The following is a 13,881-nucleotide window of genomic DNA, read 5'->3' as shown; positions in this document are numbered from 1 at the left end:
GTGTCAGCCTTCACAGCTCGGATTGCAGCACTGGCGGACTGGGGAGAAATCCCTCGCGGACGGTAACCATCATTCCACCTGGTCTGAGACTCTCATTCTGCCCCAAGGAAGCCTCGTGGGGCTGCCAAAATGGAAAGAAATGCAGGCAGATTATGCCTAGAACCTCCCCACCCCGAGAATGCTAGGAATCACCCCAGACGGAGGGAGGCCCTTCTCCCCTTCTGCCTGAGGCTGGAACATCTCCTGGGTATTTGGTGGGGAGAGTATTTGGTGGGGAGAGGGGTCCCTCGGAAGTCTACGGGAGTGAGGGGCCCCGGGCAGGTCTCTCTGTCCCCCCACCCTCCGCCTAAGCCCGGGAGCAGGTCCGTCTCGGGGCCTCCCAGCCTCCTGCTGGGCTGTCGGGCACTCGAGGTCACAGGCGCGGAGGCACAGATGGCCCCACCGCCTCCTGGGGTGAGCCTGCCCGCGCGCGAATCCGAGGGGACAGGAAGGAGCAGTTAAACATACGTAGGCAAACAAAATAAACGCGAAGTCCGAGGCTTCGGACTACGAAGCCGAAAGAGGAGTGCCCTTGGGGGTAGAAAGATGGAGAGAGAAGGGAAATTTTAAGCTGGGAAGAAGCGCGCGTGGCCCGACGTCCTACGCAGCAGAGCCTGGCAGCCGTCCGTCCCTCCACCCCCCTTTCCAAAGGTCGCCCCGGGCGCAGCGGCGGGCCTGGGGTCTGGGGAACCAAGAAGGAGGTAAGCCCAAGAAGGGAGGCAAGCCCCCGGATTACTGGGGGAAGGGGAGACCAAGGGCGTCGGCCTCATTGAGTCCAGAAGCGGGCCCCAGAGCCGGATCCCCAGGCCTGTCAAACATCCCACCGCCGTTTCCCCGGGGACGTGCTTGGAGTGGATCGAGAGTTGCAAGGTGGAAAGTTCGGAACGCCGGCCCCGCCCGGAGTGGCCGCACAGGGAACCGGAGGGGAAGACCCGCCCCGCTGCCGGGGGAGGGGCCGAGGGAAGAGGCTGGGTCTTGGGCTGGAGGGGAGGAGCCGGGGCTCGCGGGCTCGCAGCCTTTAGCCCCCGGAGCCCCAGCTACCCCGAGTCCGAACTTCAGACTCCTGCAGAGACCCAGGCCGCGGCGGGCGGAGCGCTCGCCCACCTTCGGCGTGCGCTGCCCGGGCCCTCGTCACCCGCCACGCTTGACCTTGGGTCGGGACCAAGTGGGTGGGACGGCGGTACCCGGGAGGCACCGACTTTAGGGTCTCTTCTCTGGGTCTCCAAAGCGGGCGGCGCTGCGAGATCGCGGGCCGCGCCCTCCCGCCTCCTGGCGCTCCCCATGCACCTGCCGGCCTGCGCCCCCGCCATGGCCGACGGCAGCTTCTCGCTTGCCGGCCACCTGCTCCGCAGCCCGGGAGGAAGCACCTCCCGGCTGCACAGCATCGAGGCTATCCTGGGATTTACCAAGGACGACGCGATCCTCGGTTCCTTCTCTGCGGAGCCGGGCGCCCGGGGCGCGAAGGAGCGGGATAGGAGGCCGGGCGCGCGGGCCGCCTGCCCCAAGGCGCCCGGGGGAAGCGGCGAGCCCTCCCCGCAGCTTGCCCCCGCGCCTGCTCCAGAGTACGAAGGTGAGTGCTCACCCCTGGCTGCTGCAGGGCCCTGAGGGGTGCCCAAACGTAGGAGCTCTGCAAGACGAATAAGCCCGTGCCTTGACTTTAATTAAGGCGTCTGGGCGCGGAGTTTGAGTTAGTGTGCAGGGCAGGAGACTCCAATTTGTGTTCAGAGAAACCTTAGGGGCCCCTACGGCCTTACCCCGACCTCCTGGCCCAGCCCCCAGGAGCAGCCCGCGTCCAGCTGCGGGCGCCCAAGGGTAGGCGGAGTGGGCCCAGAGAGAACCCCCCGAGTGTCTCTGACCGTCTGGGGCCTCTTCGTCCCAGCCCCTCGACCCTACTGCCCCAAGGAGCCTGGTGAAGCACGGCCCAGCCCCGGGCTGCCCGTGGGTCCCGCCACCGGGGACGCGAAGCTGTCGGAGGAGGAGCAGCCCAAAAAGAAGCACCGGCGGAACCGCACGACCTTCACCACGTATCAGCTGCACGAGCTGGAACGCGCGTTCGAGAAGTCTCACTACCCCGACGTGTACAGCCGCGAGGAGCTAGCCGGCAAGGTCAACCTACCCGAAGTCCGTGTCCAGGTAAAGCTCCCAGATCGGTCCCCGGGAGGGCCCCAGGCCCAGCCTGCAGCCAGTGCTCCGCCGAATCCCCGGACGTCCACGCATTTACCGTGACACTGTTCCCATTGGTCTTCCTCGACTGGGCTCGCCCAGAGCATCAGACGAGCGTCGCCGATCTTGCGGGTGTCCCACGACCGCCCTTTGGACAGTCTGTTCCATTTTTGTAGTAGGATCTCTCTTTTGTGGTGGGGGGTCTCCCTCTTCGAACCTAAAGAGAGCACTAGCGCATGGCTGTCGAGAGGAAGGGCGACAGCTCATTACACGCCGCTGCCAAGGATTGGGGCGAGAGGCGGTGAGTGCAGAGGGGATGTAGGCAGTCTCCTGGATTGGGACCCCAAATGCCACCCTAGTCGCTAACTGCATTCACCCTGTCCAGATATGAAAACCCAGTCTTTTGCAAGGGCTCCAGCGCCTGCAGTTGAAAGTTTTGGTGGATTTGTTTAAGAAACTGACTTTTGCTTCTTTGGTGTACCTCCATCCTAACTTCTCACTACTGCAGAGAGGACTTGACTTTTCTTTTCTTCTCTTTTCTTTCCTTCCTTCCTTTCTTCTTCTTCTTCTTCTTTTTCTTTTTTCTTTTTTTTTTTTTTTTTTGGTAAAAGGGTTTTCACTTTAATTAAAGCTGAATTATCTTTAATCCCTGATCATTAAAATATTTGAAAGCCTTAAATATTTGCTAGTCATCTGTGAAAAATCTGGGAGGATTTCCAAATTAGGAGAGTTTACAGAGGCCTGAAAGGGAGTCATTGGGAACAAATTTCGCTGCCTCTGAAAGGCAGTGGAACTAAGGTGGGATTTGTGTGTGTGTCTAATGAATTAGATTTCCAGGAAGTGAAGATATTCCGATGTTTGGGGGCTCTTAGCCTTACCTTAAAGCTAAAAGAGGACAAACTTTTGCCTTTTGTCTCTTCTGCTTATTATATTAGGAGTTTAAAGTAATGAGTAAATGTCATGGTTTAAAAAAATAATAATTCCCTAATGTAACTCAGGATTAACTTGCAAGGACAGTTCAATTTCTAAACTTGCAAGGACAGTTCAATTTCTCTTAATTTGGAGCAGTCGAACTGCGATGGTTTCATTGAAGGTGTGGACATTTTAGTGCCTGCTTTTTTCAGGGAGAGGCTGGGGTAGGGGGAAGAAAGGGACAGGAGTGAAGGATGAAGGAAGAGACAAAACCTCGCAGTGCCCCTACAGACCACAGACACAGCCAGCACGAGGCTACCCTCAAACTGGATACCTCCTCTGTCCTACCTTCCTTCCTCTCTCTTTATTTGTTCACAGATTTTGGCTCCTCCTCTAAGTTGTCAGCTTCTTGAGAACAGTGTCTGTGACTTCTCTGTGACCACAGGGCCAGCACAGTGCCCAGCATATGGCGGTTCTTAACACATGGCTATGATGTAATCCGACGGAGGGGGCGGTCTCCCATGGGCCTCCAGCTGTGTGGAGGGGACCGGTACAGCCTTCTAAGAGCCGACTGTCCCAGTCTTCAGCTCTCTGCCTTTGAATACTGGGTGGCAGACTGTAGCCAATATTTGGGGGGCCAGAGTGGGACATGCAGGGAATTGGAGGAAGCAGTGGATGGGAGTCCTCCCCAAGCTGTTGTTTCTCTTTTCTCTTTTATCACCAAATAGCTAACGTTTCTGGGGAAATTAGGGCCTCCGGAATGGAGATGAATCTTTTGTGGGCAGGGGACAGGGGTACTTAACTTTTCTGTCCTTTCTCTCCCCCCCTCCCCCAATCCTAGCCTTACATATACACTTGCCCTGCCCTGCCCAGGTGCTGAGTGGCTGTTTTCTCTGTGCTTCTAAGAGGTCCCCTCCCCCACTGACTCCAAACTGCCTTCTCCCTTCTAAGGTCTCAGCCATTCCTCTATTTCTTTCCATTAATATAACACTGAAGCCACCAATTTGGCCAAAGTTCTTTCTAACCCAGTTCTCTCTGTTCTGTTTCCAGGGGTAGTAACTTGGTAGTGAAGCCTTAATTACACCTTTTCTTGTGCTTTTACCAAATAAGTAACGAACGTTTTATCATTAAGAGATCAGACTTTGGGGCGCCTGGGTGGCTCAGTGGGTTAGGCCGCTGCCTTTGGCTTAGGTCATGATCTCGGGGTCCTGGGATCGAGCCCCACATCGGGCTCTCTGCTCGGCAGGGAGCCTGCTTCCCTTCCTCTCTCTCTGCCTGCCTCTCTGCCTACTTGTGATCTCTCGCTGTCAAATAAATAAATAAAATCTTAAAAAAAAAAAAAAAGAGATCAGACTTTGAGGGGCACCTGGGTGGCTCAGTGGGTTAAGCCTCTGCCTTCGGCCCAGGTATGATCTCAGGGTCCTGGGATCGAGTGTCACATCAGGCTCTCTGCTCATTGGGGGGACTGCCCCCCACCCTGCCTGACTCTCTGCCAAATTGTCATCTCTCTCAAATAAATACATTTTTTAAAAATTTAAAAATTTTTAAAAAAGAAAGAGATCAGACTTCATTCTTGGTGCAGACTTTCTATATGTAAAGGAAAAAAAGCAAAAGGAAAAATTTAATTCATTGAACTCGTCTTAGAGTAATGTCATAATCGACTCTAAAAAGTCAACGTAAATATAATAAAATTGAACTATTGTAATCATTGAAAACCATTTATAAGAAATATGAGAAATACTAAAGGGATAGCAATTAAAGAAGAATCGATATCTTATTAAAGCAGCAACTTAAAAAAGCTTGGGATAAAACTAACCCACTTTTTTCCTACTAGTTATCATAACCAGTAATTCCTGGAAATAGCTGTATTATAGTATCCTGTGCTGCTAGTTAAGGTACTTAGAGTATTTGCTTATACCTATGTTTATAATACAGACAAAATGTGGGTAAAGCTCAGGGAGTCCCGACACCTGGGTGGCTCAGGGTGGTTAAGCACTCACTGCCTTTGGCTCAAGTCACGATCCCGTGTCCTTGGATGGAGCCCCCTGTCGGGCTCCCTGCTCAATGGGGAGTCTGCTTCTCCCTCTCCCGCTGCCCGCCTCTCTCCCTGCTTGTACTCTCTATGAAATAAGTAATATTTTTATTTTTTAAAGATTATTTATTTATTTGATAGAGCAAGAGCGAGAGCACAAGCAGGGGGAGCAGCAGAAGGAGAGGGAGAAGCAGGCTCCCCCATGAGCAAGGAACCCCATGTGGGACTAGATCCCAGCACCCTGGGATCATGACCTGAGTCGAAAGCAGACGTTTAACCCACTGAGCCACCCAGGCGCCCCATAAAGTATTTTTAAACATTTTAAAAAGAAAAGCACAAGGGAGTCTGAGCCAAGCTCCCAGCACTGAGCACAGGGCTCAGGGAGGAAGGAACTTCTAAACCGGAGTTCCAGGAGGAGCTGCCAAGCAGCAGGTCCCCGAAATTTGGTGAGATCTGCTTTCCAAAATCCTAGGTCCCATCCCCAAGGTTAACTTCCCTATTTTTCTGAGCACGCACTCCGTGTCAGGAGTCGGAAACAGACGCAGCCACAGCTATGGGTGAGGTAACCAGGGACAGGGGTGGGACAAGAGACAGAGACTCAGAAGAGAGGGGAGGAGGGGAGAGGCAACAAGGAGAAAACCCGGTGGAAAAGGAAGGAGAGCGTCGGGGTGGGGAGGTGGTGCGATGGAGTCCAGCCCCAGTTTTCTCTGGGGGTGACAGAGTCGTCCCGGCCGGGCTGCCCGGGGGAGAGCAGGGCGGGGGCGCGGCCCGAGGCTCGGCCGCAGCCGACCGCCGCTGTGCTGCCCTCCGCAGGTGTGGTTCCAGAACCGACGGGCCAAGTGGCGGCGGCAGGAGAAGCTCGAAGTGTCGTCCATGAAGCTGCAAGACTCGCCCCTCCTCTCGTTCAGCCGCTCCCCGCCGTCGGCGGCTCTGGCGCCCCTCGGGGCGAGCCCGGGCGGGGGCGGCGGGCCGGCCGGGGGCGCCCTGCCGCTCGAGTCGTGGCTGGGGTCGCCGCTGCCCGGCGGGGGCGCCACGGCGCTGCAGAGCCTGCCGGGCTTCGGGCCGCCGGCGCAGAGCCTGCCCGCCAGCTACACGCCGCCGCCGCCGCCGCCGCCCTTCCTGAACTCCCCGCCGCTGGGCCCCGGCCTGCAGCCCCTCGGGCCGCCGCCGCCCGCCTACCCGTGCGCGCCCGGCTTCGGGGACAAGTTCCCGCTGGACGAGGCGGACCCGCGCAACAGCAGCATCGCGGCTCTGCGCCTCAAGGCCAAGGAGCACATCCAGGCCATCGGGAAGCCGTGGCAGGCCCTCTAGAGGCACCGGACACCCGATCGGGCCCGACGACCGTCCTGGGATCGACCCGGACCCGCAGGCGCGCGCTCTTTCCCCCTGCGTTCCCCACCCGGCCACCCTCCCGAGCCGCCGGAAGCTGCGGCCAGGCCTGGGTCTCGGACGCGCGTCTGCTCCTGGCTCGCCGCGGAGGACTGACCTTGCGGCCCGCCGAGACCCTCTGACCACCACCCCTCCACCTCCACGGACCCACGGCCCTGCTGCTGGAGGGGGAGAGGCGGCCCGGCCCCTCGGGGTTCAGGGCACCCAATGCTCCTGACCTTGGCCGCTCCCGGACGGCGTGGCTACCCCGGAAAACGACAACGGGGAGGAAGGGGAGGCCGAGGAGTATAGTTTGAGGGACTGTTTGTATGCGTAGTTGAAGTGTTGGGGAGGAGAATTAAAGACTGCCTTGTTTTTGTTTGACTCCGGTGAAGGGCGCCGAGGACTGCGGTGGCGGGAAGGAAGGCGGACGGGGGTACCCCAGGGGCTGCGGTGACGGATGGGGTGGGTCAGGGGAAGCAGAGGACCGCGCAGGACCTGGGGCCCCCTCTTGCGTATCCTCCTGGGGGGCGCTTTGCTGCTGCGCCCTCCTCCGGAGCGCTCCTCCCCTGGCGCGTACCGGAGCAGCGAACGTGTGGGGTTCGGGGTGTTTGGCGCCTAAGGCTCAGCTGCCTGAGCGTTCCCAGGCCCTCTGCACCCCAATAGTCAAGCTGCGGCTGCTGCTTAGAAGGATCCACCCCAACAGAAAACGTCTATACCACCTTCCCCGGGGGGAGAGCTGAAAGTCCGGAACGCCTGGGGGCCCCGCCTCCCTGTTTGCTGCCCACCACTGCCCAAGGGCCCTCTCGGATCACTGTCTAGGTCGCGGGCTCGGTGCCAGCCCCTGCTACCAAGGACTGGTGACATTAGTCCTCCAAAGACTCAGGAAGAGCGACTTTTCCTCTTCTGATCCCCACGCCTCTCTCCCGCTTCCCTGACTTGCCCCTTACCTTAACCCCCCAACCCCGCGGTTCTGTTCAATGCCCGTTAGATTAGCTGCCGTGCTCGGGGACAGTGTCCTGGAGCGCTCTGCGTCGCGACCCGGCGGGCACATCCTTGCGGGCGCGTCTTGGACAATACGGGCTGTTCTTTGGCGCCGGCGCTGGGGCGGGAGGGAATCCAGAGGTCTCCGCGGGCTTCCGAAGCTCCCGCAGCACTCGGGGAGTCACCCGTGAAGCAAAGCCCGGAACTCCCAGCCTGAGCAGCCGCGGTGTCCGCAGCGGGTCCTGGAAGCTGGGCAGACCCTGGAATAACCCGGATTCCCGCCGCGCAGGTCCTCTGGCCTCCTTGCTTTGAGTGCGCTGGAAAAGACGCTGCCAAGGAGCCTTAGCATCATCCCCCCAGCCCCACTGTTCTGTCGTTCGTTAGCGTGTTAGTGAGTCACCCCTTTCCTTGTCTATATGAACGCTGTGTCCCTGGGAGGTGGAAAAGATGCAGTGAGGCCAACGGTAAGGGCTTTGACTGAACCACCAAGGACCCCACGCGGGGCAGTACATACTGTGATCCCCCCTCTCCGATCCCACGGTATCCCAGTCCTGCTCTTGGGTTCCCAAAACCTACTTGGGCAAAGGATGACAATCCTGAGGCTGGGGTAGAGGAAGTGTCATCACAGAATTCGGGCCTTGCCATGAGGGTCCTGAGAGGTTATCCTATAATCAGGGGTGAGTACCCTTAGCCCCTCAACGTGGTGCTCTGCATATAGCAGACTGGTCAGTAAGGATTAATTGGATGTGTTATTACCCTCAAGAGGTAGGAAGTAATACCTGTACTTTCCTTCACAAGGATGTTCGTTGGAAAATGGATGTATTGGCCAAGTGATCCCAGCCGTTGGCAAGGGAAAAAAATAGATAAACAAGATGAATGTGTAAGTGAATTTCTTTCAGTTTGGATTAACCTCTTTCACCCATCCTTTCATCCTTTAATGGCCTCCTTTTACTAGGAACGATTTATTCAGTGAACTCCCAAGTTCACTGGTGGGTACTTGCTCTGCCTTCCCTCTCCTTTCCGCAGTCCTGGCCACCTGTGACCTTGCCCAGCCCCATCTTCTTCTCTTCCATTCCAGGGACTATTCATTTTGCCTCTTTATGCCATTTTTCTTCCTATGATTGGTTGCCTGCAGGTTTCAAACCATCACTTCTTTCTCCTCTTTTACTACTTAGTCTGAGAATGAATATTCTAAATCATCTCTTTAGACACCAACAGAGTGAATCATACCTGGATTTCAGGGACAAATCTTTGGAAAATGATCAAAATACTAACAACTAATGATCACCGAGAGCTTATTCTGTGTTATCACTCTTCCGAGCAGCTTATGTCTACTGATTCATTTAAACCTCACAAGGACCATGCCAGGAAGACAAGATCAGCCTCATTTAATAAATGAGGAAAGTGAGGCACAGGGAAGTTGCCTTAAATAAGCTTTGACCAGAAGCTCTGGCCGTTTCGCAAGCATAGCACTATGCTTGTGAAACACTATAGCAAGTGTTCCAGAAACACTTGCTGAAGAAGTGTTCCTATTCCAACTCCCAGGAACTACTCTTTAGACCACATTGGAAATTGAGATCCTGAGGGGTGGGTGGAAGGGTCTTTCCAGGGCTCCCATCAGCCCCATAGCCCCCCCCCTCACTCCTAGGGGCTGCCTGAAGAGCAGTTCTGAGAGCCCCAGGAGTTAACTCAGGCTGGAGGTGAAAATGACTTGTGCTGAAGGGCCTTAAAGCCCCAGAGGACCCTGAAACACTTGGGGATGCTGCCCAAGCTCACTGCTGCAGAAAGCCGTTTGCAGAGGCGTCCCGCTTCCAAAACTAGATTGTGCTGGCTGTGATTTGGGGCAGGTACAAATTTTTCAGGGACTCTGGGGGAGTCTCCCCTGTAAGCCTGAATCACTTGAAAAATGGTTCTTGAGTCTTCCATAATGAGACTGAGGGCTTCGCTCAGGCGACGCTTCCAGCGTCCACTGAAGGGGAACAAGAACCAGTTGGGAGTTGTTCTACAGGGTTCGGGGAAGAGAGACACTGTTGTCCAAGCACAGATCCCTAGGACTCCTGGCGGGCGCTGATTCAGGTTGACTGGACTCAGTCAGTCTAAGAGGGAGGCCTCCGGAGCCTCCACCCCAGCAGACGACATACACTCTGGCCTGCCACGGGAGGAAAGCAGGTGAGTCTGTAGCCGCATCGCTCCGTTTGGGCTCCCGGGTGCCCGGCTGGAACCGCGCAGGGCAGGGCTCCAGGCCAGGGGAGGGGGGAAGGGGGCGGGGCGTGAAAGGACGCCTCGGATTGGGCCACTCCGAGAGAGGGGCGGAGTCGGGCGCGGTCTGGGACCTCGGGTGCACGCTGGCAGATGCTGGCTGTCCCGTGCCCGGAGGAGACCAAGGACTAATCCAGAGATCCCGGAGGCGCGGAGCCATGCCACCCCGGCCACGGCCCCAACCTCGGGGGTGTTTCAGTTTTCGCGTTTTCCCCATTTTGGAAGAGTCTCTTGCCCACGGGAGTGTCGTGATCACACTGCGCGCCACCCTCGGATTTATGGTGGCGATTTTTCTCTCCCACAGGGACGCTGGGGGACTGAGGGCCCCGCCTCTCCCGGTCACCCGTTTCTGGAGCCACGGTGTCCAAGGCGGCCGCAGCCCCCGCAGGACCCTCCTTGCTCCGTGTCCTGGGGCCCCACGCTGTGGCCCCAGGCCCGTCCAGGCTATTCATCCGGACTGGGTGTCCAGTTCTTGAAACCAGTTCTGCGGGTCTGAGCTACCCCCTCTGCCGCCCGGGAGGTTGACTGGGACCGGTGTGGGTGACCCATGGAGGACTGGGCGAGACCCCGTGGGAGGGGCAGGCTTTGACTAGAGGTCAGCAACTGGCCTAGGGTGGCCACTATGTTTTTACTTATTTTAAACAGAGAGTCCCTGTTTGAGAGATAGGAAATATCAAACCAGGGGAGACAATCCCTGCCTGTCCCCCACTCCCGTCGTCAGTTAATTCAGAATCCAAAGAGCAGAGATAGGGAATCCTAATTCTCTCCTCTCTCAGCCAAGTTCATTGGTTAATTGAAAGTCTTTGCTAGGGGATTCTTGGAGCTGGGGCAGCCCAGGACTCCGCTGCCGGGGACGAGTCAGCCCCGCAGGCGGTGAATGGTGAGGACTGCAGGAGCGCGGACTCAGCTGCCCCAGCGACCTTAACATTTGAAGTCGTGCCTCCGGGTTCTGCCACCTTCCCACATCCTCCCCAACCCCCCAGCCCCCCAGCCTCGCCGCGGGCCCTTCTCTGTCTCCATCCAAGTGCTCCTTTTGTCCCACAGAACCCTACTACACGATTAGAACTGAAGCCTCCCGGAGGCTGGCAGGAAAAGATTTCTGGGGAAGATAAAATTAATGAAAAAGTTGGCCCTTCCTCTCGGCACAGCCAGCGCGAGCTCCGCACCGACCCGCCCTCGGGGCTCCGCTCGCGTCCTAACTCGCCTGGGAAAGGGGTGGCCCTGAGGCTCCCCGCGGGTGCGCTGAACCCGTCAAGAGGCGGACGGTGTGCTTTGTGGCCAATGTCGTCCCCTTAATTGGGAACTGGCTCTAATAATCGGGCCTCAGCTTGTTAACTGTACAATAGTGGGGAGAGTTAATGACTCATTAGTGATTAATTCTTTAACTGTGCAATAATTGCTCACTGTAAACCTCCTTTCCGAAAACGGGACTAAATCGTCTAGATCCTTGGCCACGTTTCTCACAGCCCTGGAAGACACTTGAGGAATGCCGCGTTCCACCCAACTTTGGGCAGATGGGCTTTTAAGCCCGTGCAGCGGCGACCCCTAGCCTGGGAGTGGGGAGATCTGTGGGGCAGCTGAGCTATGCCATTGCCTGGTCCTGACCTCCGACGGCCCCACCCACCCCCCAACACACACAGCAAAGCTGGATCCCCAAGATCTCTTCCCTCCCTCACAACCCCAGGAAAGACACCCAAAACGTAACACCCTATTTTCCAAGCAGCTTTCCTCTGCTCTGTACTTAACATGGGTGTGTGTTCACAGTAGATTCTGAATGAGTTGTAAAGCCACCTGTGGAAGTTCTTTCCAGGGCTGACCCTAGCTGAGTTCTATATATACTCTGTCCATTGGTACTTTAAAAAAAAAAATAGCCCTTTGTGGTTTTTTCCACCTTCTTAATTTACCTGCAACCTTTATCTCTTCTGGAAATTTCTAAGGCATCGTGAATATGTGATGATAAACAACTATTTCCACCCTCAAGTGCATGGCCTAAATCGAGGAAATGGGCCATTTCTACATATGTCTTCAAATACCTACTGGTTTTCTCCACTTGGTGTTCCACAGACCACCCAAAACAGATACGCTCAAAACAAAACTTACTCATCTTTACTCCGTGGCTTTGTATAAACCTCCCTAAAACTCCTCCCTCTTTCCTCATTCAGAGCCACCCAATGGGTAAAAGAATCATTCTTGGAGCCCAGACAAGTTATTTTCCATTTCCTTTTTGCCACTTACTTCTCTCTGCCATAGAGCTTCCAAATTTTAGCTGCCCAGAGTAAAGACACTTCCCAACCTCCCTTTCAATGAGATATGATTGAATATCTCCTAATGTCATAGATGGGCAAGCCCTTCTAGGAAGCTAAGTTGTAACAAGTCCCCAGCTCGCTCTGCTCTTGTCCCTTCCCTGCTACCCACTGCTGCGAGGCGGGTGTGGTGTTGGTGGCGGAGCACCCATCTGGGACCTTGTCATGAAGCCGTGTGTTGAGAATGTTGAGTAGCAGGATCAAAGGGACCGTATGTGATAAGTTCCCTGACAGGGGAGAACCATACTAGCTCCCGATTGCTATCTGGGCTCTGTTTTACATCAGTCTGTTGTCGCTGTCAGCCAAACCCAGGCCCGATTCAGTCATTCCTTTCAACACCTATATCCCAGTTCATCATTTAGCCGCATTGCTTTCACTTCAGAACACCTCTCAGTTCACCTGTCCTTGATTTTCTCTGCCAGTTCTCTAGTTCCGGAGATCTTTATGATCTCTCCCTCGTGCTGCCCGGCTTCCCAAGGCGTGCAGACCTTCTCACATGGTGCCTACCACATATGTTCCTGCCTTATGGTTGTTTCTTCATTGATTCATTTACAATCATGTATTGAGTTCTCTCTCTCCAGCTATAAAGATATGGCCTCCATGTGGATCTGCTTGTTACTTGATCCTCAATCTATCCTTCACACTCTAGCGAGAATTAGCTACCTCAAGCAGTTCCTCTGCTTAAAACAATTCTTTGTGTCTCATGGGACCAAAGCCAAGCTCCTGGTGAATAAGGCACCTGAGGCTCTTTTGACCCTGACCCGACCCAGCTTCCCAGGCTTGTCTCTGACATTCTTGCTCTTTCCTTACCTTCCTCCTTCTCTCTTTCTTTCCTCGCCCTCTGCTCAATGGACACCAGCATACTCTGCATCTCACTGGTCCGCCATGTGCTTTTTTGCTTGGTGGGTTTGAGCAAAAATGTTCCTTCTGCCTAGAAAGACTTCCCACCATCCTGCTCCTGACAGACTCCTTCAGGACCTGGCCCAGGTGCCACCATCCCTCTGTGCAGCTGGCCAGTATTCCTGTAGCAGTCAGTTCCTTGCCCCCACCGCCGACACCCCTTACCCAACCCCCAAGAGCATTTCACTGTTGTTCACTTGAGGTTTACTCCAGTGTGTAACCCACAGGGTTGTCTGTGGTCCCCAGTGAAACTGTAGGATCCTTTCAGGCAACTGTCTGACCCTTCTTGGCATATTCAGTGTCTGACCCCATGGAAGCACCCAGTAACTGATGAACAATAACTAACACAAGGGGTATGCGATTCCCGGAGAAAGCACCACATTCTATAACAGCTTATAACAAAGAAACCTGCCTTAGCCTGTGAAGTCACGGAAGTCACCCTGAGGAAGTGACACTCATGAGCCATGAAGGGAAAATGGGAGAGAAGAGAGAAGAGTTGAGGGAAAGGAGAGGTCACCATGCCTGTAAGGGAAGAGGGAGCAGGGCTTGTCCGAGGCTCCCGGACTCTGCTGGGCTGGCAGGAGCCAAAGGACAACTTAAAGAAATAGAGTCTGTGTGTAGCTGCAAAGAGTCAGGAGCTAGGCTCGGCAGCCAAGCAAGACGTGTAAGGAGGAGAAGTCTCCAGCCTGGGAAGAGTGTTCTGGTGCTGGGCAGCCAAAAATTAACTGGTGTCGCTACAGGTGGTGACGTAACCATTTCTCGTAGATCATCCTGCCTGTCGTATGGAGAAGAGCTTGGAAGGAGGTAAGAGAGGGTTCTAGAAGACCAGTTCGAAAGCTATCACAGTAATGGAGGGGAAATGGAAGCCTGGCCTCATGTAGTGATGAGGTGACTATGTTTGAGGTTGAATGAGGAGATTTT

General features: G+C 55.4%; 1 protein-coding gene across 1 annotated transcript; it reads left to right on the top strand.

Moving 5' to 3' along the window:
* Positions 1 to 1,320: 1,320 nt before the first annotated feature.
* Positions 1,321 to 6,624, top strand: RAX (retina and anterior neural fold homeobox). The gene is made up of 3 exons (XM_045065775.1): positions 1,321 to 1,609; positions 1,919 to 2,172; positions 5,960 to 6,624. The coding sequence occupies exons 1-3, from the start codon at positions 1,321 to 1,323 to the stop codon at positions 6,455 to 6,457; spliced, it is 1,041 nt and encodes a 346-aa protein (XP_044921710.1). The 3' UTR covers positions 6,458 to 6,624.
* The last annotated feature ends 7,257 nt before the right edge of the window (positions 6,625 to 13,881 follow it).

The sequence above is a fragment of the Mustela putorius genome, unplaced genomic scaffold, assembly GCF_011764305.1.
Source record: "Mustela putorius furo isolate JIRA1106 unplaced genomic scaffold, ASM1176430v1.1 tig00003858_pilon_pilon_pilon, whole genome shotgun sequence".
Lineage (NCBI taxonomy): Eukaryota > Metazoa > Chordata > Mammalia > Carnivora > Mustelidae > Mustela > Mustela putorius.
This window is presented reverse-complemented; position numbering and strand designations above follow the sequence as displayed.

What these genes read in the sequence shown, in the direction of transcription:
- RAX (XM_045065775.1), top strand. Translation starts at nt 1,321, where the DNA reads ATGCACCTGCCGGCCTGCGCCCCCGCCATGGCCGACGGCAGCTTCTCG. An exon ending in GCCTGCTCCAGAGTACGAAG is followed by an intron (nt 1,610 to 1,918) that starts GTGAGTGCTCAC and finishes TCTTCGTCCCAG; the next exon opens with CCCCTCGACCCTACTGCCCC. An exon ending in TACCCGAAGTCCGTGTCCAG is followed by an intron (nt 2,173 to 5,959) that starts GTAAAGCTCCCA and finishes TGCCCTCCGCAG; the next exon opens with GTGTGGTTCCAGAACCGACG.